This window comes from Danio rerio, chromosome 20, assembly GCF_049306965.1.
Source record: "Danio rerio strain Tuebingen ecotype United States chromosome 20, GRCz12tu, whole genome shotgun sequence".
Lineage (NCBI taxonomy): Eukaryota > Metazoa > Chordata > Actinopteri > Cypriniformes > Danionidae > Danio > Danio rerio.
The window spans coordinates 37,092,501-37,119,886 of NC_133195.1; the positions used below are offsets into that span (position 1 = coordinate 37,092,501).

The 27,386-nt window shown below is 35.0% G+C and overlaps 1 protein-coding gene across 2 annotated transcripts in view; it reads right to left on the bottom strand.

Moving 5' to 3' along the window:
• atf6 (activating transcription factor 6) overlaps positions 1-27,386 on the bottom strand; it is a 56,158-nt gene that overhangs the window by 12,164 nt on the left and 16,608 nt on the right. For both annotated transcript variants that reach the window (XR_012395562.1, NM_001110519.1), the window contains exons 8-15: positions 19,672-19,857; positions 19,195-19,286; positions 18,914-19,048; positions 16,468-16,578; positions 14,650-14,749; positions 11,095-11,165; positions 8,866-8,977; positions 1,283-1,367 (exon numbers count right to left, since the gene is read on the bottom strand). Coding sequence is in view for 1 of the 2 variants with exons in the window: in NM_001110519.1 (NP_001103989.1) it covers positions 1,283-1,367; positions 8,866-8,977; positions 11,095-11,165; positions 14,650-14,749; positions 16,468-16,578; positions 18,914-19,048; positions 19,195-19,286; positions 19,672-19,857 (892 nt within the window). In the remaining variant the exon portion in view is untranslated. The remainder of the gene's footprint in view (positions 1-1,282; positions 1,368-8,865; positions 8,978-11,094; positions 11,166-14,649; positions 14,750-16,467; positions 16,579-18,913; positions 19,049-19,194; positions 19,287-19,671; positions 19,858-27,386) is intronic.

Here is a 27,386-nt window from a genome sequence, read left to right on the forward strand (position 1 = left end):
ATGGGTAACACTTTAGTCAAAGTTATAAACATAGTCAGATACAACATGTAGTTTGTGGTGTTTAAACTGTGCTCTCAGGGACCCAAAGTGTACAAAACATTACACAACCACCAGCAGCAGCCTGAACTATTGTAGCAAAGCAGAATGGATCCATGTTACTATGCTTACACCAAATAATGACTGCCCATCTTTGTTGCAGACAACCTTTTTCCAATCTTCTATTGTCTCATTTTGATGAACCTGAGTGAATTTACATTTTTACGTGCACACACATGTATATATGGTTTACAAGGAATATCCAGATGCATAATGCATTTTGTACTGTTAAAAACACTTATATGAAAAAACCAACCCTACCCCCAAAACCAACGTTTCAGTTGAGAGAATTGCACATTTCAAAAGTCAAAAGATCCAATTAAGTATGGTTGTTAAGCCCTATTATCCTGCACACATCTTAATAGTGTACACCTACAGTAGGTCAATCATTAAACAATTTAAAGTCCTCCTAAATCACAAAAACAAGTACCCACACAGAGAGTTCTTCTATAATACATGCATACACAAATTCAATGCAATATAATATGAATTAAACACCCTGCATAAAATCAATTAGATGCCAAAACCCAAAGATATCTCCTGCAGTGCTTAATAATATGTCATTAACTGTAGAGCTGTTATGTGCTGGTCTCCAATAGGGGCTCAGAGTGAATCATTCTCGCCCAGCGGTTGTGCAGTATTCAGAGGCTGAAGGCCTGCTGTGAGCGAGACAACAATCTGACTGTGATCTCATCAGCACACAGGTAAAAACATTGGTCTGAGATGAGGGGGTTATGGGAAGGCTACCTTAAATGTATTGTATCTATAGAATATATAGAAATATTAATCAATATTTATGTTTCCAGTCCAAAAAAAGATTTCCGTTTAAACACTCTTAGGTCTTTGCATTAAAAATTACTTTTAAAGTATATTCACATGGCATATTTTAAAATACAGTACACATTTTATGACGTACTACAAAAAACAAACAAAAAAACAGTAAGACAAAATGCCCACAATCTGATATATGATGTATATGTACACATAACAACAATTAAAAACTGCTCAGACACGTTGCAAAAAACAAACTGTATATAAAGCCAACCATGTCATACTTTGAGGCAATTTGTTCATGAAGCACAAACAGAAAATACAACACAGCCACAGTGATGGCTTCAGAATGAAACAAAGCAGGATGACAGTTCATTAGAAAAATATGATCATTAACCATTTCTTTTTTCCTTACCATTGTAATTCATAGCTGGCAGGACCACTGACATCTTGGGGCGACTGCCTTTGTTGTGGTTAGTGGCGGGAAGCAGGAGGTGATCCTGTAAGCAAAAGAGGAACTGCCATCAGCCACAAAATACATGCTTCAAGATTTTTTTTTTTACTTTTCCATGGACAAAAACTGAACTGGTCACTGTTTGAAAAGATTGGGACAACAAAGTTGTTGCTGAGAAAAATCTGATGTAGGACAACTGGTGTGAGAAACAATGCGACGAGGAAAGTATAGATATCCAGAGTGTGTCATTTACATTTAGTCATTTAGCAGATGTTTTTGTCCAAATTGACTTACAACTGAGGAAGCATTCAGCATTAGTGCTCAGAGAATTAAGTGCTAGAGTAAGGGAGAGTGTTTTTTTAAAGAGAGAAGAGTGTTTCTACAGTGGGTTTGTCAAGCCCACTCACATGTATAAAGCATGTCATAAATGTGCAATGTTCTTTTTAAGACATACGGAGTGATTGTGAGAAAGTGTCTTGTGCAAATGTGAAAAATTGGTATTGGTTAAAATGAAAGAAAGAGATGAAAGTGTGTTTTCTACAGATGGTTTGTCAAGCCCACTCACCTGTGAGTTGAGATTGTTGTGTGGTAAATATGCACATCTACAGTAAGTACATGTAGTAATATACACTGCATGCATAATTTAATATACACTAGCGTTGGGGTTGGTAAGATTGTTTAATTTTGAATAAAATCTCATATACTCACCAACACAGCATTTATTTGAAATTAAAAATAAGCAAAGTACTATTGTTTTCAATTACTGAATTGATTATATATATATATATATATATATATATATATATATATATATATATATATATATATATATATATATATATATATATATATATATATATATATATATATGACTATAAAAACTTTTTATTTATATTGATTATTATTCCTTCAATTCCTGCAGTGGCAAAACTGCCAGGATTAGTTTTTTTTTTTTTTTTTTTTTTTTTTTTTTGCATTTAACAACAATTATAGCTTTTATTTACAGATTAATCAAATATGTAGTTTCAGTTTAAAGAGCCCCTATTATGGGTTTTTGAAAGTGAGCTTTCATCCAGTGTGTAACTGCACTGAGTGAATGAAAATATCCAGCTGAGGTTTAAAACTGAAAGTGCACCGTGTTTAAAACATTTTATTCTTTAACGAAATAGTCGACTCAGAGACGAATAAATGAATCGTGTTGGGTTCGGATCTTTTGCCTGAACATGTCGACATCGATACTGTACATCACCAAATATGTAGTGCCAGATCTGGTAAAACAATAACACCAGAGTATAGCCAAGCTAGTGCTGTTTTTGTTCCTGTCATTTTTCCAATTTTTGATACAATAATACAATGCGATAATAACCTACGATGCAAGACAGGATTTACCGGCCGTTTGCTATTAAAGGAAGGAGCAGTTCAACTTTTGCCACTGTGTGGATTAATACTGAATGTGTGTCATTGTTATTACTTGGGGTACAAGAGTGTAGGAATATGCTGGTGTTTAACTGCATTGCCTTATTGGATTCCTAGCATTGAGCTCTCAAATACTCTGTGCTACTTCATAACCGTGGTCTCGCACTGAACCCAATTGACCAATGACTGGGTCATCGAACCAATCAGCCAGATTAGGAGGAGTTTAGTAACAAATGAATGAATCATATGGGAGTCACTGGGATAATTAGGTAAAAAGAAATGCATATTGTAAGACAATGAAAGTGTTTTTTGACCTTGCATGCATATCCGACTATTGTTGGAGACCAACAAAACCAAAATATGACCTTTCATAATGCATAATAGGGGTTCTTTGATTGATTTTTTTTTTATTATTTTAAATGATGGAACTTGTTCAAAATGATCAGTGATTAAAGCAGATGTGCTGTTTAAAATTTTTCTAAGTCAGTGAAAACTTGTGGCATTTTATAGAATCCTAAATGAAAATTTTTGTATTATTATTTTGTAACAATTCTAAAACATCTTTACAGTCGCTTTTGATCTGTTCATTTTTGCTTAATTAAATAGAATGTGTTTAACCCCTACCATTCACACTAATATTTAAATAGAAGTGTATATACACTTCACAACATTTTCTTATGCAAGCTGTCAGTTTCTTGTAGTGCAATCAAACTGAAATTTGAAGACCTGGAGTGTCATATAACACCTCCATAATAAGGTCAAACATTTGTGTACATTAGTCCAACACAACCTGAACCAATGAGGGACATTCTCCTGTCAGGACACACACCTGTTGAAGACAGAAACCATACGGACAGGAAAGGTTGTAATAACACTCGTGTCTATGTGATGGATTGGACATGGGTCATAAATGTAGACTTCAGCAAATGTGTTTGTGTTCAACACCATCTGTTGTCGCTGTGCTAAAGATGTGCAGAAGAATTCACTAAATAGTCCACCCAAACACAACAAAATCCAGTCAATTCACCCTTGTTTTAACGTTATACTGTAGTTTCATCAATGGATTACAATTCTCAAAATCTATTCTCATTTATTGCATCTTACTTTTCATAGAGAAAAGTCTTGAGGGTGAATTACAAAAAAAAAAAAAAAAAAAAAAAGCTAATGTTTACTTTTGGGTGAACGTCACAAAAAAATGACGTGCTTGACAACACTAAACACATCATAAATTTTACACAGATGATTCCATTTGTGTTACACCTAATTTTGGATCAACTTTTCATAGCACACTGCATAACCCAAGACTGGATTATGACTAGTATTAGGGAAAGTACTGGCCATACACTCTTCTAAGGTACAGCAGAAGGTGACCTGGACTTCTCTGAAGCCCATGATGCAATTGACTGATCCAACAGCCTTCATGATGAGTGTCGATAAGAGGAAAGGTGGAAAAGAAGAGAGACGGAAAGAGTGAAAGGGCAAGTGACTGTGGAGAAAGGCATCTCATTAGATTGATATGAACTATTGACTGCGAACTCTGCATTGTGACCGGCTCAGAGGGAGCTGCAAGAGGAGGATATTATGATCGGCTTACACGAGGACCACAATGGAAATATCCCTAGCACAGTTTGATCAGAGACCTTGATCTCATGGAGTAACGAAATAAACACTGTCCAGTGGGGAATGCAAATGCAAGGAAAAACAAAATAAGTGAAGCAAAATAATTAAGCAACACGCTTTTATTTCTAAATGTTATTTTCTAAATGTTGATTAAAAGTATTACATCCCATTGACTCATGTCACGTTGTTTAAACATTTTTCCCCATCGCAGGCTCATTGAATATGGATGATTTAGCCTACATTCTAGCAAAAAGTGAAATACGTTGCTCCAGGTAAGTTTTGTTGCACGTTTGAGATGACAAACCTTCTAGAGGGCGCTCTAAAAAAATTTTTGTGAATCAGAAATATATTACAGTATGCTTCATTGTACATTTCAAAAACACACGTCTACAAGATGACGGGGCTTATCAGATCACCCAGCGAAATACTGACCTAAACTCTTTTTTTAAACCCAAACAATAGTATTTTCAAAAGCTAAGGTAGGAAAAAAGAGCACTGCAGAGTTTTATTTGGTCTTGTGCAAAAACAATACACCAAAATAATCTTTTATTTGTAGGTAGTATGGGCCAGTATGTATATAGCTGTTGTAAACAATTAACAAAAGTTGTGTCATGCCGTCCTGAAAGTACAATTTTGCACATAAAAAATTAGGCTGAAGCACATATTTCCAGTGAGTCCTTTCAAGTAAAAAAATTGGACTCATTGAGAAAACTAATTGTGAAACAAACAAAAACTTTAATCAAATGAGATGTAGGTAACAAAGCAAGGTAAAATCCTTATATTTGAAAGCACCTAACAAGATAGAGCAGGGAAAATAAGTATTGAACACGTCACCATTTTTTTCAGAAAACATATTTCTGAAGGTGCCGTTGACACTAAATTTTCCTTGATGTTCGTAACAACCGAAGAAATCCATTTATGCAAAGAAAACAAATCATATTCATTTACAAATGAAGGTATGAATACAATGAAATAGTGCCGGAAAAAGTATTGAACACATGAAAAAAGCTAGCTGTAGAAAGGCAGTAAAAACTCAGACAGCAGCTGAAATCTCTCAGTAGTTAGAAACCAACCCTCTGCCCTTCATCTTTGTAAATCAATATTAGTTGCTTCAGTCCAACATCTACATTATAAGGATGATGGAGATGAAACCAGGGTGAACATTTCAGCAAGACAATGATCCAAAACACAGCCAAGGAAACTCTCAAATGCTTTCAAAGAAGGAAGATCAAGCTGTAGAATGGCCCAGCCAATTACTTGACTTAAATCCAATATAAAATACAAATTAAAAATCAGATTTCATAGACAAGACCCACACAACCATCAAGATTTTAACACACTGTTGAAGTCTGTAAAAAACTCACACCTGAGCAATTCATGTGAATACAAACTCTATATGAGAGGCGTCTTTAAGCTGCAATCAAAAAAAAAACTTTTATATAAAGCATTAAATAAGTTTCAGTAGTTCAGCACTTTCTCTTTAACAAATTTTTCAGATTTTGTTTTTTGTTTTATTTTTATGTTTGTATTGTTTGGGTTTTCTGGTTCAATTCCATGTGAACAGCTTCTTTAGAAATATTATTCCCAGAAAAAAACATGAGGTGTTCAATATTTATTTTCCCGCTGTATGTAGTGACTTAGACAGCATAACGCAATTTGATAGATTATTATAAATGGTGGTCACCTTTTAAGGAGATTTCTGGAGGAGATGAGTCAATATTAGGAAAGTCTGACTTCCCAAAAGAGTGAACACACCTAATAAAAAAACCTACCAAAACAAAGAAAACAGGGCAGTTGCTCACCATGACCAAACCGGTCAAACATCTTCTGGCTCAAGTCAACTACGATGAGGGCTGGTTTTAGCGCTGAGAATAATGAACATTAAAATCAATGACATGTTTGATTTTAAAGTCTTTAAATCAAGAGTTTAAAAAGTATCTGGCAGAACAGTCTTTAGCGTCCACAAAAACATCTTTATTTTGTGATTATGAGTCATTGACAGGATGAGTCATTTCTTTGTTTTGGTTTCATAAAGGAGAAAAGTGGAGACCTGTTTGCCATTAAAAGAAAAACAAAAATCCCTAGGATGAATTGATGAGTGATAACCAAGTACTGTCGAATCCCCCGCAAACTGGTTAAAGATTTTGTTTCTCCAATTTTGTTCTTTTGCTTTGAGGCATTGGGATTTGTCTTAATGTGATTGCATCGTCTTTTGTAACAAAAAAGATTAAAGATTACTTCAAAAACTTTGGCCAACATCATTTACTTCTTTTTAGTAAATAATCAAAAGCAGGAACTGAGAGAATATGAAGTGAACTTTAAACATAGAAAGAAAGGAATAAACTGATGAACCATGACATGCAATTAGACTGGAAAAAAAAAAAAACAAGATTACTACAAATGCAGTTGGACTCTAAATAAATTACGCCCAGATGGAAATCATCTACGTTTCGTGTACAAAAAACTAATTTGAATTAGATTTTTTGCCTATTCTGAACATGAAAACTAGCAGAAAAATGTTTTTAACTTTTATATCATTTGCTCAAACTGTGTGAATTAAAATACCCCCAAAAAATAATGCACATGTATGAACAATCTATAGTTTAGTTGAGCGTCAAACTAAACAATAGATTCTGATGATTCTTCTGAATAATATTGGTAACTGTTCTGTGGTGCTTATCAGTAGACATGAGAAAATCCAGTGGGTGCCACTCAATCATAAAAGGCCACTGGGATACCAGACCGAGAGGGATGGTAGTTGTAAATTTCCTGCTAAATGTAGAAGTACAGGCACTTTTGGAGCACATTTTACAGTGAAATTTATAACACAGCTGCAATACATTGACAAACAAAACTTTGATAATATTGTTTTGGGTACAGCGTGTATGCAGATGGAACAATTTTACACTGAAACCAAATAATAACAATAACAAGCAGGGAAAAATCCAAAATATTGCTCAAATGTTCTAGGTCAGGATCTCAAGCTCATCAAAGCTGTACTTATTTGATCAAAAATACAGTAAAAGAGCAATATTGTGAAATATTATTAGAATTTAAAATACAAATTAAAATCTCTTCAACAAGAATTTTCTTTTATTATTATTTTATTTGGCAATTAATTGAAAAGTAAGCGAAATCGACATTCAGAAGCTATAAATCGATCAAATTTTTCCTGGACAAATTTTTCAATTACTTTCCCGACCGCATGTGGAGATCACAAGACCTCACTCTGTTAGGCTTAGGCTGATTTATACTTCCACAGCCACTTTGCAGCCACAACTGATCTCTGGTCAAGTAAGACGATGAACCCATTCTTAAGCCTTAGTTTACACTGACGATAGTTGTAAGCTGCACCAGAGATGCCTTGAGACTGCATATTTTCCATTACATTAAAGTTATTATTGACATTAAAACTTTTGTTTAATTAATAAAAAACTAAAATATTTTTTACAGGATATACAAGAGTTGTTTAATGTAGAAGAGATACTGCTTATTTTCTACTTTTAATCTGAACATTGAGAATAATTTATTTAGTTTCTAAAAGTGTAAGTTATTTAGGCAATGCGTGCTTTATTTCAGTTGTTCAACTTTGAAGTTCAATAAATAATCACAGCAGATAGTGTTTACACTTCAATTATTCTAAAATCAAGTAATGCACCCGACATTCAAAAATCTCTCACTTGTAATGTCAGAACATTTACTGTACAAAACTTGTCAGAGAACTATGAGGGCAAAAGAATAAAATAACTGTTCATTAATCGTTATAGAGTTAAAATGTTCAGTTAATCAAGATTTAGATTTTAGGCTAAATCGGCCAGCTCTAATTTTACATTTAATCATTATTATCGTTATCCAACTCATAACTAATCAATTTTTTATCACTATTTTACATATAAAATCTCTTTTGCAAGAATATTTTCAAGTTAAAATGTTTAGATAACAAATCTTTTATTTTTATTATTATTTTTAGCCATAATAGTAAGTAGTATTAATCTTAAAAGTAGTTTGTGAACACGACACATTCACAAATATGATGTTAATTATTAAGAAAATAATAAATGCATTTACAATAAAACAATATAAATCTCTGCTGAATTAATTTATTCATTTCTGTGACCTTACTGTTGTTTTAAAAGGTATCTTTCAGACTCTAGAGTATAAATAATAATTTACTTATCATTACCCTTGATAACCCGCCCTAATACGGTCATAGCTTAAACCAAATTTGTTCAAAAATCATGAGACATGTTCATTTGTAGCAAGGACATGTCTCAAGAACCACAGTGTGTTTCATTTCAACCAAAAATGATAAAGATCTCTTAAGATTGAACACGTGCTAGAAGATTCCCTAGCAGGTCATGTGCTCTAGCTAGATGAAACCGTCTCAAGTGTCCCTTTATGGTTCTGTGTGGCCTCTTAAAACCAATCAACCACATCCATGTGCGGCCAACAGAGCGATAGAAAGCAGACCGATGAACACAGATAGGCAGATAGATGGACGGACTTACCCGGCGGAAAGAGATCACGTAGAAAGTGTCCCCTCTTCGGTTGAGCTCATCAAAGAAGTCATTGTAGGTTCGGTGAGGAGCGTAATACACCTGCAGTTCACTGCCGGGATTCCTGCATAAAGGAAACACATGCGTTAAACACTCAAACACACAACTGATTTATCTTGTTAGCACAGTGTAGGAAATTATATAAAGAGTTCAGATGCAAAAACCTGAGTGCCATCTGAAATTTACATTTACAAATCCCATGCTCTGATTTTACTCAGGCTCCTATGTCTAGGTTCAGTACTTTAACTTTTATGGCAAAGAATAGATTGTCATCTCCTTTAACATGAAATAACAGAAAATTAACATAAGGGGCTAAAAAAAAATCATTGTAGAAGAAAATTACAGATGGAACTTTGCATATAAACTCTTTATATACATTGCTTTCATTTCTAGATGTTTCTGGTTTACTTTGCATATGTGTGTGTTTTGTAACAGAGAGCAAGCAAAAAGTGTAATTACAGTTCTCAAAAATTTCCTGTGTGAATGTGGCCTTTTCCCTTTTGTCAATTTGATGCAATGGAATGACAGCAATGCTGATTTTTGCCAAAATATAGCTATTAAAATATGATTACTCCTGAGGGAAAGTAAGCGAGTTACCCCAAAAACAACATAAAAAAATGGGCAAAAACGGTTTTAGATGCATCTTTAAATGTTTTACTTAATAATCAGGGATAGATTTTTACTGGCAGTCATTATCGTTTTAGGTAACTGGGTAAATAGAAAACATAGTGAATAATTTTATACGTATGGAATTCATTTAACCAAAAGAAGCAAATTTAAAGCAATTATTTTATGGTGGTCTACCCTCCTAAAACACCAGCATCTACTTGTGAGGTAATTTCTTCTCTTTTTTTATTTTTTTAAGATTTTACCCTTTAGACCCTTTTAGTAAATACCATTTTCACTGCTGAAAACCATGAGTGTATGACATGCAACAATAGCTTAAAAGGTAATTTGGCAAGTGGTTAGCAAAAGGTTGAACATCACACAGAAAAGTATTATTTGAAATATTATTGTGGACAATAAGCCCAGCAAGAAAGAAACCCAATTACGAGTGTCATACTTTGAAACTCCCCTCTAGTATGACTGCTGGACTTGATGACAGCTTTAAAAAAACATTCCACCTCAACACCATCCAAATGTTCTGCCAAATCTACCACCTACTTTTGGCTGCAAATGAATTGGGCTGCAAACTTCACTGTAATGTCTTGCAATAATAAAATTCTAATTGTCCTTGTATGATTTCTTAGGATGTACATTAGTGAATTTGGATGCAACAATTAATCGATTTCACTATTGACCATGCTTTAATTCATTAGGGTTAATTAGACGTAAAGGCTTCTCAAAACCGCGTTTCTGCATGGAACAAAACTGCTGCAACTAAAAGTTATGCAAACTGTGTTTTTATTTTTTTGTGCTGTATTATTTGGTTACTGAGCAGCAAGAAATAACACTTTAAAATATGAGGAGTTTTCGTGTGATTTTGTAAACTAGTAGTGTTTTGAAATGATTAAATGCATAATAATCGTTATAATCATAAAACCATGATTATTCCTCACACTATAATTGAGCAACCAAAATCTATATTCGTTACATCCCTATTAGTGAACATTATAACATTTTTATTAAGTTTATATTTCTTTTTTTTAGCTTACACGAATGCCTCATAAAAAAGTTGACGCAACAATAAAAAATGTATTCACTCCAAAATAAAAATTCTGTCAAACTCGCTTTGCCTAAATCTAATTATTTTCTCTGTTAAACACCACAAAAAGATATTTCGAAGAATGTTAGTAACTAGTTTTGACTTGCATAGTATTTTTTCCGTATAAAGGTCAATAGTAAGTGGCTAATAAAAATTGAGGCTAAGCAAATGGTTTTTGATGCACCATCCCTTTAAATATGATAATTGACAAACCACAAAAACATGACCAAAGCCAAAGCATACTTTAGTTTTAATGCATTTGACCATCATGATATCTCATCATATGTTGACTAGAAAGATCCATCACTGCCTACAGGCAGAAATGCTTCTCTTCAAATGTTTTGTGAAGTAAAAATGGTTTTGAACCCTTTAAAACAGTCACAGCCATCTTTTAATCCCTTGCACACAAAATCTGTGCTAAAATATTTACACCATGTAAAATGAAGGTAAAACATAGCTTCTCGAAGAAAACTTACTTTTCAGAGGAGTCTGTGTACTGGATCTGTGACATTATCTGTGGTACGTCAGCTTGTTTACTTGACGCTTTCTGTTGGACAGAGGAAAATAAAAATGTCACGTTATTTACATTATACAACAAGTGTTAGTGTATCGTGGGCTGGTAAAGTACATCTCCAGGGTTTCTGCAGGTTTCATCAAGTCAAATTTAAGACTTTAGGACCACTATGAATGACATTTCAGATTTAAAAAGGACTAAATGTTAAGGTTTTTTAAACATAATAAAAACCCATTAAAAACAAATTGTTATTATTGTTAGGAAGATTAAAGAAAGAATAAATAAACTTTTATTAAAGGTTTTATTGAGATGGACTGAATGTGTTTGCTCGATTGGGTAAATTTACAGGTAAATTAAAATTGGACAGAGGAAAATTAATACCAGTTTAAAATTTAAGACATACAACACAATATTTCAGCAAATGTAAGACTTTTTAGGACACTCTGTCTCTCAGATGGTTTACTTAAGTTCTGTGTGTCACAGAATCAGCCAAATGGCCATCTGTCAGCAAACCCATCCATCTCTAATCAGCCAACCTCTCGGCACTCTGCATGATGACAGTATTTACATAGTGGCTCAAACCTGGTGATGGAAAGCAAACATCGCGGCGTTTGATGGCACCAGACTACACCGTTTTGTTTATTATAATGGTGTGATTTTGTTTTGTTTTGTTTCGAGTTGTGGTTGTTGGTAAAGGTTGTTATTCCTCTGGTGTTGACACAGTTCCTGTTTAAGACCACCGAGAGGCTTTTTAGTGTGCTGGAAACACATGGAAGGCTTCCATATTGGGCAATGGGAACTTATCGGTGGAAAGTGGATGTGTGTATGTTTGTGTCTGTCAGGACATTTTCCCAACATTAAGCAGACCATTCAAACACAGAGCAGCCTTTCAAACAATCAACCTGCTACACACTGTACTACTCTAAATCAAAACAAGCCGCCCATCCAACTGCTCTCACTATTAGTTATCTGATAAAAAATAAATGTTAAGGAAGTAATGAAAACAAAGTATAGTCTGATTAATATTTTCCTACATGGTGTAGAGACAATGAAGTTTCACATTAAGCCAGAATGGGGTTCAAGGGAAAGTTTCTTTTGCGGTAATATTTGCCACAAGGCAACTGATGAAAGGTGCTAATTGTACATTGATGATCGGAGGGGAAATTTAGTGTTGTGAGGGACATTTAGTGTAGTCTGCCTTACAGCATCCTCTGATTAATGATTTAGATACTGTTTAGTTACTGTAGGTCAAGTTATACAAACTATGCATTCAATTTGACTTGTTTTTAGTCTGTATGTAGAAATAAAGACCTATATGACAATTTGTCTTTCGCACCCTGAACTGATGTAGAAATCCTTTAGAACGGCGTTGAATAGAAAATCTGTCATACAAGTGATTTAAAAAAGTGTTCATACACATTGCTCAGGAGCTCAGTGGCGAATACACATCCTCAAGTTAAGGTTGAACCCATAACCTCTTAACTTACTAGCCTACAACACGTAGCCTTGCATTCGTGTGAACGCTAGTCATGACTCTGAAACTGCAAAAATCAACAAACATGGTAAAAAATTTCAAGCAATGACAGGGTGTTGTTGCCATGGCATTAAGTGCTTTATGGCCACTGAACATGAGACAAACAGCAAATACGGTTAACCAGTTTAATTTCTCCCACAATTAAACTTAAAACTTTAACTGATGCACAGCAAATTAAAGGGTCACCAAACACTAAAAAACATTTTTTGTGCTGTTGACAGACATTCATATGTCCCACATTGCTAAAAACACTATTCGGATGCATATATTTCACTAAACAGTGAAAATTGGTAGGTTTTGCATTATTTTAGGGAAATTCGTTCTTCTGGTTTGAAAAGAAATTTTGAAGCTGTAACGGCAATGAGATCCTCGTGTAAATTCCAGCGGAGAGACTGGACGTCTGTACAACGTGAAGTCTTTGAGTTTTCATCATTAATTAATGAGAAAGAATTGGTTCGAACCAATCAGCGCACTCTTTTGTGAATGAGGTGCAACTTCATTAATAAGCATGATAGCTTTGAAGACCATCATGCGTTTTGTTTTTACCTGTTACAGTGTTCAGACGGCAGAGACGCTATGTTCTGTTGCCAACTGTAATTAAAACAAATAGGAGAAGAAGAATTGTTCGGAGACATAGGTCGTCAGTGTTGCATTTATAAATGCGCCGTAATGAAGGTTTTGTTTCCATTTTCCCGCATTGAGAGCACCGCTGCATGTGGACCCACATTTGACTGTGGATTACAGTGGTCTGCTAATATGCGACAAAAATATGTTTGTGAGGAACGTTTTTTAAGAGCTTATCACATGTGGAAAGGGTGAAATCTGGATTTGCCACTCTGCGGCTTCAGTTCTATGGATTTGGTAGGAGTGCCATCAATGTCTTTGTTTATTCAGATGGCACGGTAAGTTAATATCGTCGTTACATCCACAGACACTTTTTTCTTTTACTGGTATACCCTTTTGTTCAAAGCTTCAATTAAATTTTAAACATATTAATGTTTTTATTTAGCACTAAAAACATATCTAAAAGTTAAGATCTATCCGTTAAAAATAGTTTTTTTTAGCAGCACAGCAATTTATCACATCAATAATAACAAGAAGAAATGTTTCAGACATAAGTGTCCCTTTTTTAAAATTGAGATTTATATATCACGTGAAGGATGAATAAATAAGTTTTATATATATATTTTTAAATATCTTTATAAGACATGAGCTTTATTTTAATTTCTAATGATTTTAGAAAAATAATACTGTAATACTCGTAATACTGGCTTAGTGGTCACATATTAGAATGATATCTGAACAATCATGTGACAGATTGTTACTGACCCAAATTAACACAGCAGTTAAATTAACATTATTGTACAAATAGTGAAATATGATAACTTTTATAAAGAGCTTTTAAAGCCTGACCACAGCAGGCAGGGTTTATGCACACATTCAAGTCAAGTACAGCTACGGACAGTGGTTTTGAAGATAATCAGACTCACTGTGGATGAGACTGGAGGGGGAAAAAGAAGGAAATTAGTCTGAGAGAAAAAAAAAAAGATTGACTGAGCAAAGGACTGTTTACTTTCCCAAGACTACTGGATTATACTGAGAGTGGGTTAAAAAGAAGTGAAAGAGAGGAGCAGTGTGAAAGGAGAGAAAGAGCAAAGACTAAGGTCTCATCCCTAACATAAACATTCAGAAAGATCTATTTAAGGAAAATAAACAGAAATATGTCTTGGTGGTTGTCAGCAGCCAGTATCCGGGTTGAAGGTATGCAACCTAGTATGTGCACTTGACACACGAAGAAAGATGTCACACAAAAGGTCAAAGAGGACAGACAAGACTCTTCAGTCACTATATTCGACAATGTCAAGACCTTTAGATGAGTTTCTCTGCCCCTTTGTTCACACGTTCACTGTCAACAATGTCAAAAAGCAAGCAACTTCAACTTGAGAAAGACAACTGTGGCTCTAAGTAGGAGAAATGTAGTACCATGAAGGTTCTGCCTCTGTGCTGAGTGTTGCTCATGCGGCGAGTTTTGGTCCGCTCAACCTCATGCCGATGCACCCATCCTCTCAGCTCATGTGCTATCCTATAGTTATGCAGAGCAGAAAGAAATTTCAGATCTCAAAGGGTGTCAGGTAGGTAGCATGAAGAATTATATCATTCTAAACAGCATGGTTTTAGGATGAAAATATGTATGGTTAACAACCACGAATTTTTGTGGTCTGCGTTTTTGTCAAATGAAGAATGAAAAATTAGCCAAAAAAACGACACTATGCTTAAGTACTACAGAATACAAAGTAGGGCTACACAAATCTGGGTAAAATGAGAATCACTTTTTTTGCTTAAAATTAAGATTACAATTTTCTCACGATGTAAAATAAAGATTAATATGACTAGGTTATTATTTTTGCTATTCTCAAACATATGGTAAAACAACAATAATAACATTGGGCCTATTCGTAGTAAATTTTTTGTTGTAAAATGCTAAATTTAGTATAGACTTTGAATGCTGGACTTGAACAGTTTGTTAACTGTGATGACATCAGAATACAATTATTCATAATTCTAAAGATAAATTATACTGTCTGAGACGTATGCTTGCAATCTGTCATTGACAACATTATTAAACCATTTTTTCACTGAAACATTTGACACTTGTCCTTATCAGATTCACTCTTGCATTATTATCAACATTATTTAAGTTGGAATAGTTATAGTGACACTGTGTTTACTGTTAAAGAAAAAAAACATATAAAATGCTTGTTGCTTGTGCTTTTGGTTTCACTTTCACTGCCGAGTGTGGTTTGTCACTTTAAGGGCGTTATTTACAACCTTATTACCTGTTATTCACAGCCTATGCAGGTTCTGTTCACTAATGTAAACATTCTTTGTGCGTCCTCTCAATAGTAAACAAACAGTGCATCAGCTCACATGCTATTTCGCAGCCGTAATTAAATCTTTACATTACATTTTTGGATGAATTATACCTTATTAATACAGTGCAACCTCCTTTGTTTCTCTCCTCAACTCAAAAATATAATTGGCTGAATCGTAGAGATGCTGGATTAGGATGGAGATCATAATCTTTTTTTGATTAATCTTGCAGCCCTTATACAGAGTAGACTGAAAAAAAAAACTAAATAAAAGATGTGATTTACAATGATTTTACAACCTTGAGATGTTCTTAAATCATCATGGCTGTAAGGGGCTTTTTTTTAAATATAAATTTAACAAAACTGTTATGTTCATATTGTTATAACACAGTGAATGGTGGGCCTGTGTTTTTTTCACAGATATTCTCCAAAATTTAAGTCACTTTTTCCAAATCAACTAAAGTCAAGCAGTTCAAAGCAAGCAAAACATGCACTGCAATTGTGCACATTTGAATAGTCTCAAATGAACCTGACACATAAGTGTTGGTTCAGTAATATTTATGTTGTGAGATCACAGGTTTATTTTGAAACATCCACTAATACCATGGAATTTAACTGGAATTATTTGCTTTTTTAAAAGCCAGTTTAACAGATGTTAAAACACCAGTCAAAACGCCTACAATTATCCCTTACTATCATTAAAACAAAAGCTCGGAACTTTAAATACTAGACCAATTGTAATAAAAGTTCTTTCTAGGTTTAGATCAGATGGGCAAATCTGAGGCACTGCAGACCAGATGCTCTGCAGTCAAACTTTTTAATGAATCAGCTCGTCACAGAACTGCCAGATCCTACTAACTCTATTAAATGTCTAATAAAGCAGCAGTTGAATATAAAAGAGTATGGAGCAATATCAATGTGCAGGACTGACTTTATGCACTTGGTCCTGTTGACAGGTGGCTGGCAGGGGGGTGGAGTTCTGAAATACAGAGGATCCTTGACCACCATCAATGCCTTCTGCTCTGAAACCCCCTCCTCCAACCTATGAGAAAGACAAAAGTCATGTTAAAGCCAGGAAAGTTTAACAACACGGGTACCAAGAAATAGTTTGAGTCTTTATAAGGATAATTCAATTCCAAAACGACGTATGGAATTTTACAAGACTCTTGTTTTAATCATCTCCTGGTACTGGCTTAACATCTGAAAGAATACCATGTGCAAGTGCGCGAGCCAAGATGCTTCTTATCTTATCTAAGGAAAAGACAGCATCTCGTAAAACTATAAATGAACAGTGCCAACAACTAATGCCAAGTTCATTTTTAGCACAGATTGAGTGAACCTGCAAAATAAAGCCAAGACATCATCGACAAAAATACTAAACCATCTCCCCGCAAGAAGCTGATATAGGCATTTATAGCCCAAACAGGAAAACATGTGGCCCCTGAAATGACATGTCAAACACTTCTGGCTAAGGAAGAGTGACAGTGAAGCTCTGGGAAGCTGGATCGATGTCTCACAATCTTTGCTGACACAGAGAAGCTTATCTTGCAAAAGAAATTGAGAGTGGGAAGTCTGCACTGCTTTCTGTGGCTCAAGGAGGAAATAAATTAAGACAGCAGACTAAACTGTTCCTAATATATTCAACACTAAACAGTAAAAATGCTTTACATGAGACAAATCCTGGACTATTAGAAACACACTCTCAGGACAAATCCAAACTCAGACCTGGAGGCAAGTCGAGGATAAAATGTTTATGTTTAATGAAATTTCAAGAGTTTACATTTAGCCATTACCACGGTTAGGGAAGTTAGGGAAGTAGTGCATAAGAATACGGAGTTATTCAGTAAGTACTAACATACAGGATACTAGGTTTGACTCTAAATAAACCCATATCCTTAGATATTCAGTTATTAGAACAGTACACTGACTCATCTCCTGTGAAAAAAAGAGACCTGATGATGGTGACGATGATGATGATGATGATGATGAGTGCAAGTCGACTGTCTGTTCCCTCGCAGCACGCTCTCTCAAAGAGTGTGTGATTCAACCCAAGAAAATTATTACACAATATATTTTGTTAAAGCCAATTAAGCAAGGTAAAAAGTAACTTGCTTTACATTTTTCAAAAATCAACTCAAATAATACTACTTATTTTTAAAATTACGTAACGCTTGTTACTTATAACGTGTTACCTACAACACTGGCCATTACTTGATACTAATTGGAGGTTTGGCATGTTGTCCCGGGAGAGAACCCTGAGCTTGCAGATACTTGAGCCCAGGGCTTCAGCCTGGTCATATAGCATAGGGTCCGAATTCAGGTAGTTCTTGAAAGCTTCCCCCTGGGTTCTTCAGAAACGAAAATAATGGAAGTAAGACAAACTGGGCTATTTATTAAAGACTTTGATTTATCTGATTGGTTTATGAATACTTACCAATCATAGCATGTGATTCTCTCAAAATTAATTTTAAAAAACTTCACAAATGTACATTATGCTAACAAATGAAAGTCTACAAGATCTGTGGAAATATTCCATAAACTAGAGCTTTTGCAAAAGATGTTTAAAATTGCTGCAGGTGTCCTTGAACTCCCTGTAGAATATCAGCATCTAGATATAAATCTATATCCTATTTTACATAATTACATAATCTGAGTTGCTCCCCAGATACTTAAAATGAACCAGTTCAAACAACCGTTTCCTAGGATGTCTTTCAAAGAACCAATAGCAGAGTTTAAGCCGGAACAGAAAACTTTAGTGCACTATAGCAATGCTTGATTATAGAACAAACAGCTTAAATGGAAAGACCTGAAAGTAAAGGAGGAAAATTTAAAAGGACCCAAAACTGAGCCTTGTGGGACGCCACCTGTTTTGGCCCCCCAAAAAAACCCTCACAGTCTAAAGCTGTTGATCTTGTCTAAACCAGGCCCCGGGAGGCTTGAAACATGACCTCTGGGAGTAAAGTAACTTAAATTTGACTAGACCAGCTTGATGAATGTCTTTGAGAAAACACAGAGACAGGTTTTCAAAGTAATCATGACTTCAAATATCTGTCGTTTCATGTGGGGTATTTGAGGTCCTCTGTGTTTATGTTGTTAAAGCAATTTTTTAGACATGAGAAGCCAGTATTGCTTTTTCAAAACGCCACCCTGGGAAGATAAAACAACAAACTTAGCTAGCTGTCCGGTTTTGGTATGAAAGTTGCGTGTGGGGCAGACATGAGAACAGAGGCTTGTTCAGAGTCCCCCAGCACCTGTGCTGACAGGCTTTCTAAATGGACTCTGCAAACTTTGATAAGTTGAGAGGTCTCAGGTGTTTTCTGGCCCACACAGAACACTGAGCACGGCTAAGTGTTCATAAAACTGCAAAAAAGAGTTACCTGTCCACAGTGTTAGATGGGTCAGTCTGAGGCTTGTCCAAGTTTCTCTCTGACTCAGGAGAAAATCCCAGCAGGTGTCTGCCATTGAACACAGGGGTAGCAGGAAAGGCAGACCCTCTGTCTCCTCCAAGCAAACTGTGTGTGACACAAAAAAACAAGTCAGACCTTTATACAACACATTCCCTCTGGTTCCTACAGAACAATCGAATATGGGATGTAGTAAAGCTTTTCTGCAATCTCAAGACATGTTAAAATAATATAATATTGATGCACTTATTTACCTCATTGGACCCAAGTTGACAACCAAGAAGACCAGGACAACCATAAGACACACAGCCCTCCGTTTTGGAGCAGTTGCTTTCAGCACAGAGTTCTGAAGAATGATAATGCGTTAACATCTTATATCTGAGCAAATAGCACAGCCAATTTCAATTTCATGTCTTCATATTGTGAGCAAAGGTCAACTCTAAATTCTTCATTAAACAACAATCTTCCAAAAGAAAAGCACCAAATATTCATACATTTACTTATTTAAAGTGATAATTAAACAGAACTAGCAACATATTCTTTTGAGTTATTGTGTACAACCTATTGATACAGATTATCTGGGGGGAAAAAAGCAGGACTTCAGTTCCATCCATCAGATGATGACTGGATTGAGACATTTTTAAACATGTTTGGATGAAACTTTAGCAATGCAATCAATAAAATGCTTTTAGAAAACAAATGGTTTGAAAATATATGTTATTGACACCAACCTCACTCATTAGGCCTTCCACTTGTCTTTTTAATGTGCCATTTTCATTCTTCAGCTTCTCATTTTCTGTCAGCGCTAACTTCAGACGGGTCTCCAGTGTCATTAAATACTCCTTTTTTTTCTTCCGGGAGAGAGAAGCTGACTCTCTGTTCTTTATCATGCGCTGCTGTCTCCGAGACGCATTTGACTGCAAGTAAAAACAGAGAAATCAGGTCAAATCAAATACTGTTTGACAAACTAGTGTATAGATTGTATATACACTAGTATTTGCTTATAGGCTGTGATATACAGAGAAAGTAGATTGTAGTTAAACATGTCCCCCTGACACAAATGAGGTAATAGTTTTATAACAGATATAATGTACATGATAATTGCATGCTTGAGTCATACCAAATGCTGTTCACAGTGCAAGAAAATAGTGATTGCATCTAGGTTCTAAGTGCTTTAAGTGCTAACTGTATCTTTGATTAAGATAAATTAAGTGTGGCCAGATATCCATACGTGCTTGTGGCCCCTTAACACACATTCCACCTAAAGATATTAGCAGACAAGACCATCTGGCATACTGTCCCATATAGAGGAATGTGAAGAGGAAGACCGACCTAATGTCCTATTTTCCACTCAAAGCCATGGGAATTGGATGTGCTGATTACAACTGAAAAATGCAAAAAAATATATATATATATAGAAAAAACTAAATAAAATATAATTTGTAAATAACTCAAAATGATTTAGACAGAAGATGTTTAAATACATTATAAAACATTTATTTAATAAATGCTTTGCTATTCAAAAATCTACTCACTGAAAAATACTAGAAAATATATACAATGGTTTCCACAAAATATTTGAATTAAAAGTGTTTGACCATGAGTATAATCAAGATTTGAAAAATTCATCCGACACATACTGTATATCTTTGTTGGCTTGTGAAAGGCTTGTATAAATGATTGAAACTGCATTGTAAGCTGTAAGTGAAAACTTAAGGTAAAGTGGAAAGAAACCAAGAAAAGAAAGTTTTTTAAAGTATTCAGAATAGCTGCTTAATATGTCTTAACATACAGCTAACCGTGAGCAAAGCAGCAGCCATTGACTGCGTCATGTGTCCAACATTCCACATTTATTTTGAACGGTTGAATAAGTGCATCATCTGAGTAATTAAAGTGCACTTATTATTTTTAATTTTCAGGGTGAATACACTACTTACACTATTTTTGCTACAAAATGGCGTAGAATAGAGCATAAGTATGTGATTTGGGACGCACCTAATGGTAACAAACAACCAGTTTGCTAGCATGTCTTAACATGTTGCTAGCATGAATTAAAATGCTGCTAATATGTTTATAACATGGTAAATATTTCGCAAGCAGGTTTTGTAGCGTATATTAATGTCATAGGATATTTGCCAAGCTTCATAGTCACAGATTTCTAAAAAGTTGGTCTTATATGTACGATAGCTTCAATACGCTGTAAGATTTTAAGCTTAAAGGTTTCACATCCTCCTCAAAAATCACTTGTTTTTTTATGATCCAACCGGTCCGCAAATAAAGCCTTTTAAGGCATTCTAAAGAAAAACACAACAACAATCCCTCTATTGTTCCTGCACAAAAAGCTTTAAACTGTAATAAATTAATGTGTGCTCCACATAAACAATGCTCTGGAACTGGATTAAATTCTTACCCAATTAAACTCTTAATTAGGCTAACATAAGCTGGGTCTGCACATAATCAAACCGCAAACCACTCCTGACAAAACTAAGTGGTCAGTTGCTTGTAGCAGACATGTTTGAAAGCAGACCCCACCCTGAAGACAGAATGATGAAGGTGAACTAAAGAGCTTTACTGCTATAGACTAAAACGAACCCAATACCACTGGTGGGGTGGGGTGGACCGTTCTCACAGCCAGACCATATTAAGACTGTGGCCTAATAGTCCTAGTGATTAAACCACTTGGATCTCTATGTGCCTGTTTGTGCTCCCATCTCATGAGAAAGCTCTCCTAAAACCGGGAACTGGGCCACGGTAAGGGCCTGGGAATGAATAACATGTTTGGTTACAAGAGCACAGGGTGCCATCACCATGGTGATCAAATTGGTAGAAAGGGAGGGATTGGTAGACAGACACGACCTACCAAAATCCAGTTTTACTAAAGAAGAGGGCCAAAAAAAATTTTTTTCAGACATTTCAGTGACTGAGGGAATTCCGTTTAACCAAAACCTCAGTATAATTAATGCAAATGTGTATCACCCAACCCTTAGATTGATTGCAGACACTTGATGAATTTACACATATGACAGTGTGATGACGCCAGTCACGCCACCAAACATTAAAAAAAGCCAAGATGGTTAAAAAACATCAAACCTCCGACCACAGCTTCTAACCAACCAGTTCAGTCTAATCTGGCACGTTCTTGCTTGATTTATTTGTTAGCTCAAATTTATTACCCAGCATCACTACGCTGATCCAACAGTATTCAACCAACAGTGCTTTGTTTGGCATCACCTTCAGAGAACCATCACATTTGATTTTACCCTAAAGAATCTGCTTGAGAAAGATGTTCTCGAGAGAGTCATTCAATGATGCCAAGTGTCATGAGAAAAAGAAAAAGGCAATCTACTGTTTACATGCTTAGAATAATGCTTAAGAAAAATCTACCAAAAATACATTGGTCTGCTACTGAAAAAGTCAAATGTTTTGAACCTCACCAAGATCGAAGGCAACCAAGTGCTTAATTCTGATTCCGATTATAAAAAAAGTCTGCAGTTTGAACATGGCCATTCACACAGATCACATCTTTCCACTCCACTGCACTACTTCCCTTTTACTTTTCATGTAAACAGGTGTTAGACTGATGTGCAACACACATCAGCTTTTAAGCGACTAGAGATCTTGTGCATTTTCCCCATTCCACTGCCCACAACGCACATTTTCCAAAGTCAAATAGTTTTCAGTATGAATGACCCTTAAATCCGTATTTTTGGAGCAATAGCCTAGTTTCTAAATGTGCTTTACAATCAAAACTATAATTAAAAGGAACAACTCAACCAAGAATGAAAATGGTGTCATTTTTAATTCACCCTCATGTCATTACAGAACTTTTAAGAGAATCTTCTCACATACATTTTCCAAATAACGATATTTCACAGTAACCAACGTACTATTAAAGCATCATAAAAGTAGTCCAACTTTTTTATTTCTGGGCTTAACACATAATGTGGTTAACATTCTTATGACTGGGGTAATAATCGGATGTGCTGAAACAAAATTACATATTTGCTTAGATTAAACTTTCACCTTTCTCTTTTATCAAGGTTTAAAAAAAACATATTACTGCTGCTTTCAACACAGAAAAGCTTTTCATGGGGACAAATCTAATAATGATTAGCATTTCTGAAAGATTGTGCAATGCTGAAGACACAACTAATACATTGTACAGTAATAAACTGCACATTAAAATATAAAACAGTTGTTTTAATATATTATAATAATGCACAATGTTTTACTGCATTGCTATCGAATACAACCTTGAGAAGCACAAGACTATGTTTAATTACATAAAAAAAGCTTAATGACCTAAAACTGTTAAATGCTATCCTTATTATTTAATGACTGAATTCAATGTCATGAAAATAAAATAATGAAAAAAATGAGCTAGTCTGGCTTCTATCTCTAAACTTCAAAGCCCTTATTTTATATTTATGAGACACACAATATCCAAACAACAAATACCAGCAAATTAAGGAGACAGGCTGTTATATTGGATTATAATAGTGTAAAGTATGCCTTTTTGAACAATGAACAGCTTAAGAAGTCTTAGCAGGGGCAGGAAGATGAAATCTGCATGACACTGCACAGGCTGACTTGCCAAAGATCATTAATCTTAAACTGCTATAACAAAGCATTACATCCAATCTGCTACACAGTCATCACCATTCAGCTGTTTCAAACATCCCACGCCACAATAACTCACAAGCAGCCATACATACACACACACTCACTCAGACACCTGCCCCACCTGCCAGTTTTACTATTGCACTGCAATTCCTTCCAAACCCCCTAAACCCAAAAATCTCCTCTGAGGCCAAACCACAAGCAGCCATAGTTAAACCACAGCTGTGCTAACCTCGACAAATACACACACACACACACATACATTGACAGTTTCAATGAGCCTTCATATTTAACCACTGCACAATCATGACATTAGCAGAAAGAAAAACAGAGGACTCTGACCTCTTTTTACGCATCATCATCATTTTATATTGTGATTATATTATATTAGATATAAATGTATAAATTATTGAAAAAAAAAAAAAATTATATATATATATATATATATATATATATATATATATATATATATATATATATATATATATATATCACACACACACACACACACACACACACACACACACACACACACACATATATATATATATATCTTCTTCTTCTTCTTTGGCCTTAGTCCTGTATGATTGCGGGGTCAGCTCTTTGGAACAAGTCCTCCATTTAGACTTGTAATAACGACTTTTTTTTTACACATTTCGGCCAGCCTGTCATCTGAGCCTGTCATATAGATATAGATAGGGGTGTGAACCTACACTGGTCTCACGGTTCGGTTACGATTATCATGCCAGATTCGGTTCAATTCGATTATCTCGGTGCATCACGATGCATTGACGATGCTTTCCATAACTAATTACATTTTTTCTTCACAACACAATTTTTTAAAATTAAAATCTATAATTATATTAATATTTATATATTATTTGTAATACAATATTGTCCTTTAATACAAGCCGTACGATACTGTAACTTCAATTTAACCTCCACAAAGAAAACACTCTTTTTGAATGTTTCAAACAAAACTCCAATACATGCACAGAAGACAGCATGAGCGTTTATAGGAAATAAACTAATGTAAATATTATCCCGCTCCCTTTTCAGCGCTGTCTTACACAGATTCGTCATTGTCTTCACCCGCTCAACAGAAAGGGCTGCGCTAGACTTTAAGAAGAATTAAAAGCGCTGTTCACCGATGAATCACGCAGGAAGAACAGCCGCGGTTACAATCTATGTGTGCATAATACGTGGAAATCAAAATTTACAATGATTATTTTGCTACCTCACGTTGTTATCCTTAAGGAGAATAATAAATCGGTGCAAATTGTGTTTGCTGTGGTAATCTTAAATAAAAGAATGCTTATTTGCTTTCACGTTTAGAGTGGCGGTCCTCCAGTTGACGTCAACCTGAGGGCTTTATATAATACATTATATATTGGTACACACTGATATATATATATATATATATACACGCATATCCATTTTCCCATTCCCTTCACAAAGAGTTGTGTGAGCATTTGCCACGTAGCAGTACAATACCCCAACCAAGAGTCTGCAGTTCAGAATAAAGGACAAAAACAGAAGCAGGAGAGAGAGAGAGAGAGAGAGAGAGAGAGAGAGAGAGAGAAAGAGTGAACATGTGGCTGTGCTCTGCTTATGTTTTTTCTTCCGAAGTCAACAGACGCTGAGGCTACAGAGGATAGTCTTTCATCATACAATATTCCCCCAACCATAAGATTCAACTAGTGGAATCTGTGCTTACACACTAAACACGTTCGATATTCTTCAAACCTCAAAGCCAATTCATACTTCTAATTCAACATTTAAAACTTATTTTGGAAAATTTGACATTTCTAAAGTTACATAAGACGATTTATAATTTTAGACTACAGTAAAATTTGAAACCTGTAGAATTGCAACATGCAAAGATGCTGTGGATTTTTACAAGAAAGCCGCTGGTTTATACAGGGACAATAACTGTTGCTATAAATGTGTGAAGTTGTTTTGCTTCTCTCTCGTCTCAGGCATTCACGACCGAGTCTAAATGACAGCTTGTGTGAATCGAATACCTTCAACATGGTGTACAAAAATACCACAAGCTGTGTAGTAGGGCTTCACAATATATTGTTTCAGAATCGTTATCACAATGTGCAAATCTGCAAAAGTCACATTGCAGGATCAGATTTTTATTAGAATTTTTAATCCTAATAATTTAGGGACATGCGTTTATTTTTATTTATTTATTTATTTTTAATTTTTTAGGGGTTTTCGCCTTTATTGTATAGGACAGTATAAAGTATTGACAGGAAAGCATGAGAAGCGGAGAGAAGGGAAGGATCGGCATAGGACAGCGAGGCTGGAATCCCACGTTATATATATCCCAGGTTAAAAAAAACACTATTAGGACACATATTTCATTACAAAGATTTTTTGTTATTTCAAGCAAATTCGTTCTTCTGGTTTGAAAAAAAAAGATTTTGAAGCTTGATGTCTGTACCGGCCGGTACAAAGTGCCGTCTTTGATCATTTTCATCATTAATTCACGAGAAAGACTTGGCTTGAACCAATCAGCGCACTCTTTTGTGAATGAGGTTCAACTTCATTGATATGCATGATATAGTTTAAAAGACTGTTATTACAAATTACATTGTACAAAAGGCAGAGATGCCACGTTCTGTTGCCAACCGTAATTAAAACAAATGGAAGAAGAAGAATTGTTCAGAGACATGGGTCAGTGTTGCGTTTATAAATGTGCCGCAATGAAGGCTTTGTTTTCATTTCCCCGCTATGAGAGTGCAGCTGGCGTGTGGACTCACATGTGTGGATTACAGTGGTCTGCCAACACGCAACAAAAACCTGCTAAGTAACATTTTTTACCCAAGAGCTTTTCACATCTAGAAATGGTGAAATCTGCTTGTCTTCTTTTGAAAAAAAAATAATAAAAAAAATAAAGATGCTGTTCCAGTTCGCTTTGATTGTCCTGTCCCTACAGGTTTGGAGAGTGTGCGATCAATGTATTTGTTTATACAGATGACAAAAGTTAGTTAGTATCATCAGCAGTATTCTTTCAGTTTTTAAAGACATACCTTTGTTAAAATGATTTAGTTACTAAGTTTACAGTATGTTAATATCACTACAATATTATGGACTGAAAGATCTGCTGTAAATGCTGCTCTCTGAATGTAAACATGTGAACACCTTAAACTACTACCGTCATGCAAGATTTTCACTGCATTTTGTGACAGGAAAGTCTATACACACACGGCTGTTTGACACGAGTCTCTGCAAAATCTTTTTTTTATCTGTGATTTGTTTATACATTTATTTATTAATTAGGTTATTAGATTCTTTGTATATCGCATGTCCAGTGCTTCCCACACATAGACTTTACTTTGGTGGGCCACCCAAGTATATTTAGTGACAAATTTTTTTTTACTATGATTAACATCCTTTTACAGTTTTTGTATCCGCTTAATTTAACAAACATCCACAATCGATTTAGTAGAATCTTTCTAAATGCATTACTCTTTTATTAAAGACTACTTTCCACCCGGTTTCACAGTTGGAAGAGCATGCACTGCCATGAGCCCGAGAGAAAAAGTAAATAATAAATTCATTATTCTGAACGACTCAGAAAAACTTTACTATATACTTGGAGAGGATGAAATGACATCTAAACTGGCTGCAAAATATATGTACACCATTAGTAATGGTTAGTCAACGCATTAGTCTTATTTTTTTTTAGATTTAATTGTTTTAATCTTGCAATTATGTCTGTTTTTATTAACTTTTCTGTCATTTATTTCTCATTTGCTGATTATTTAATAATTTGATGTTAATTTAATACATAGGCTATTTTATAAACATATTT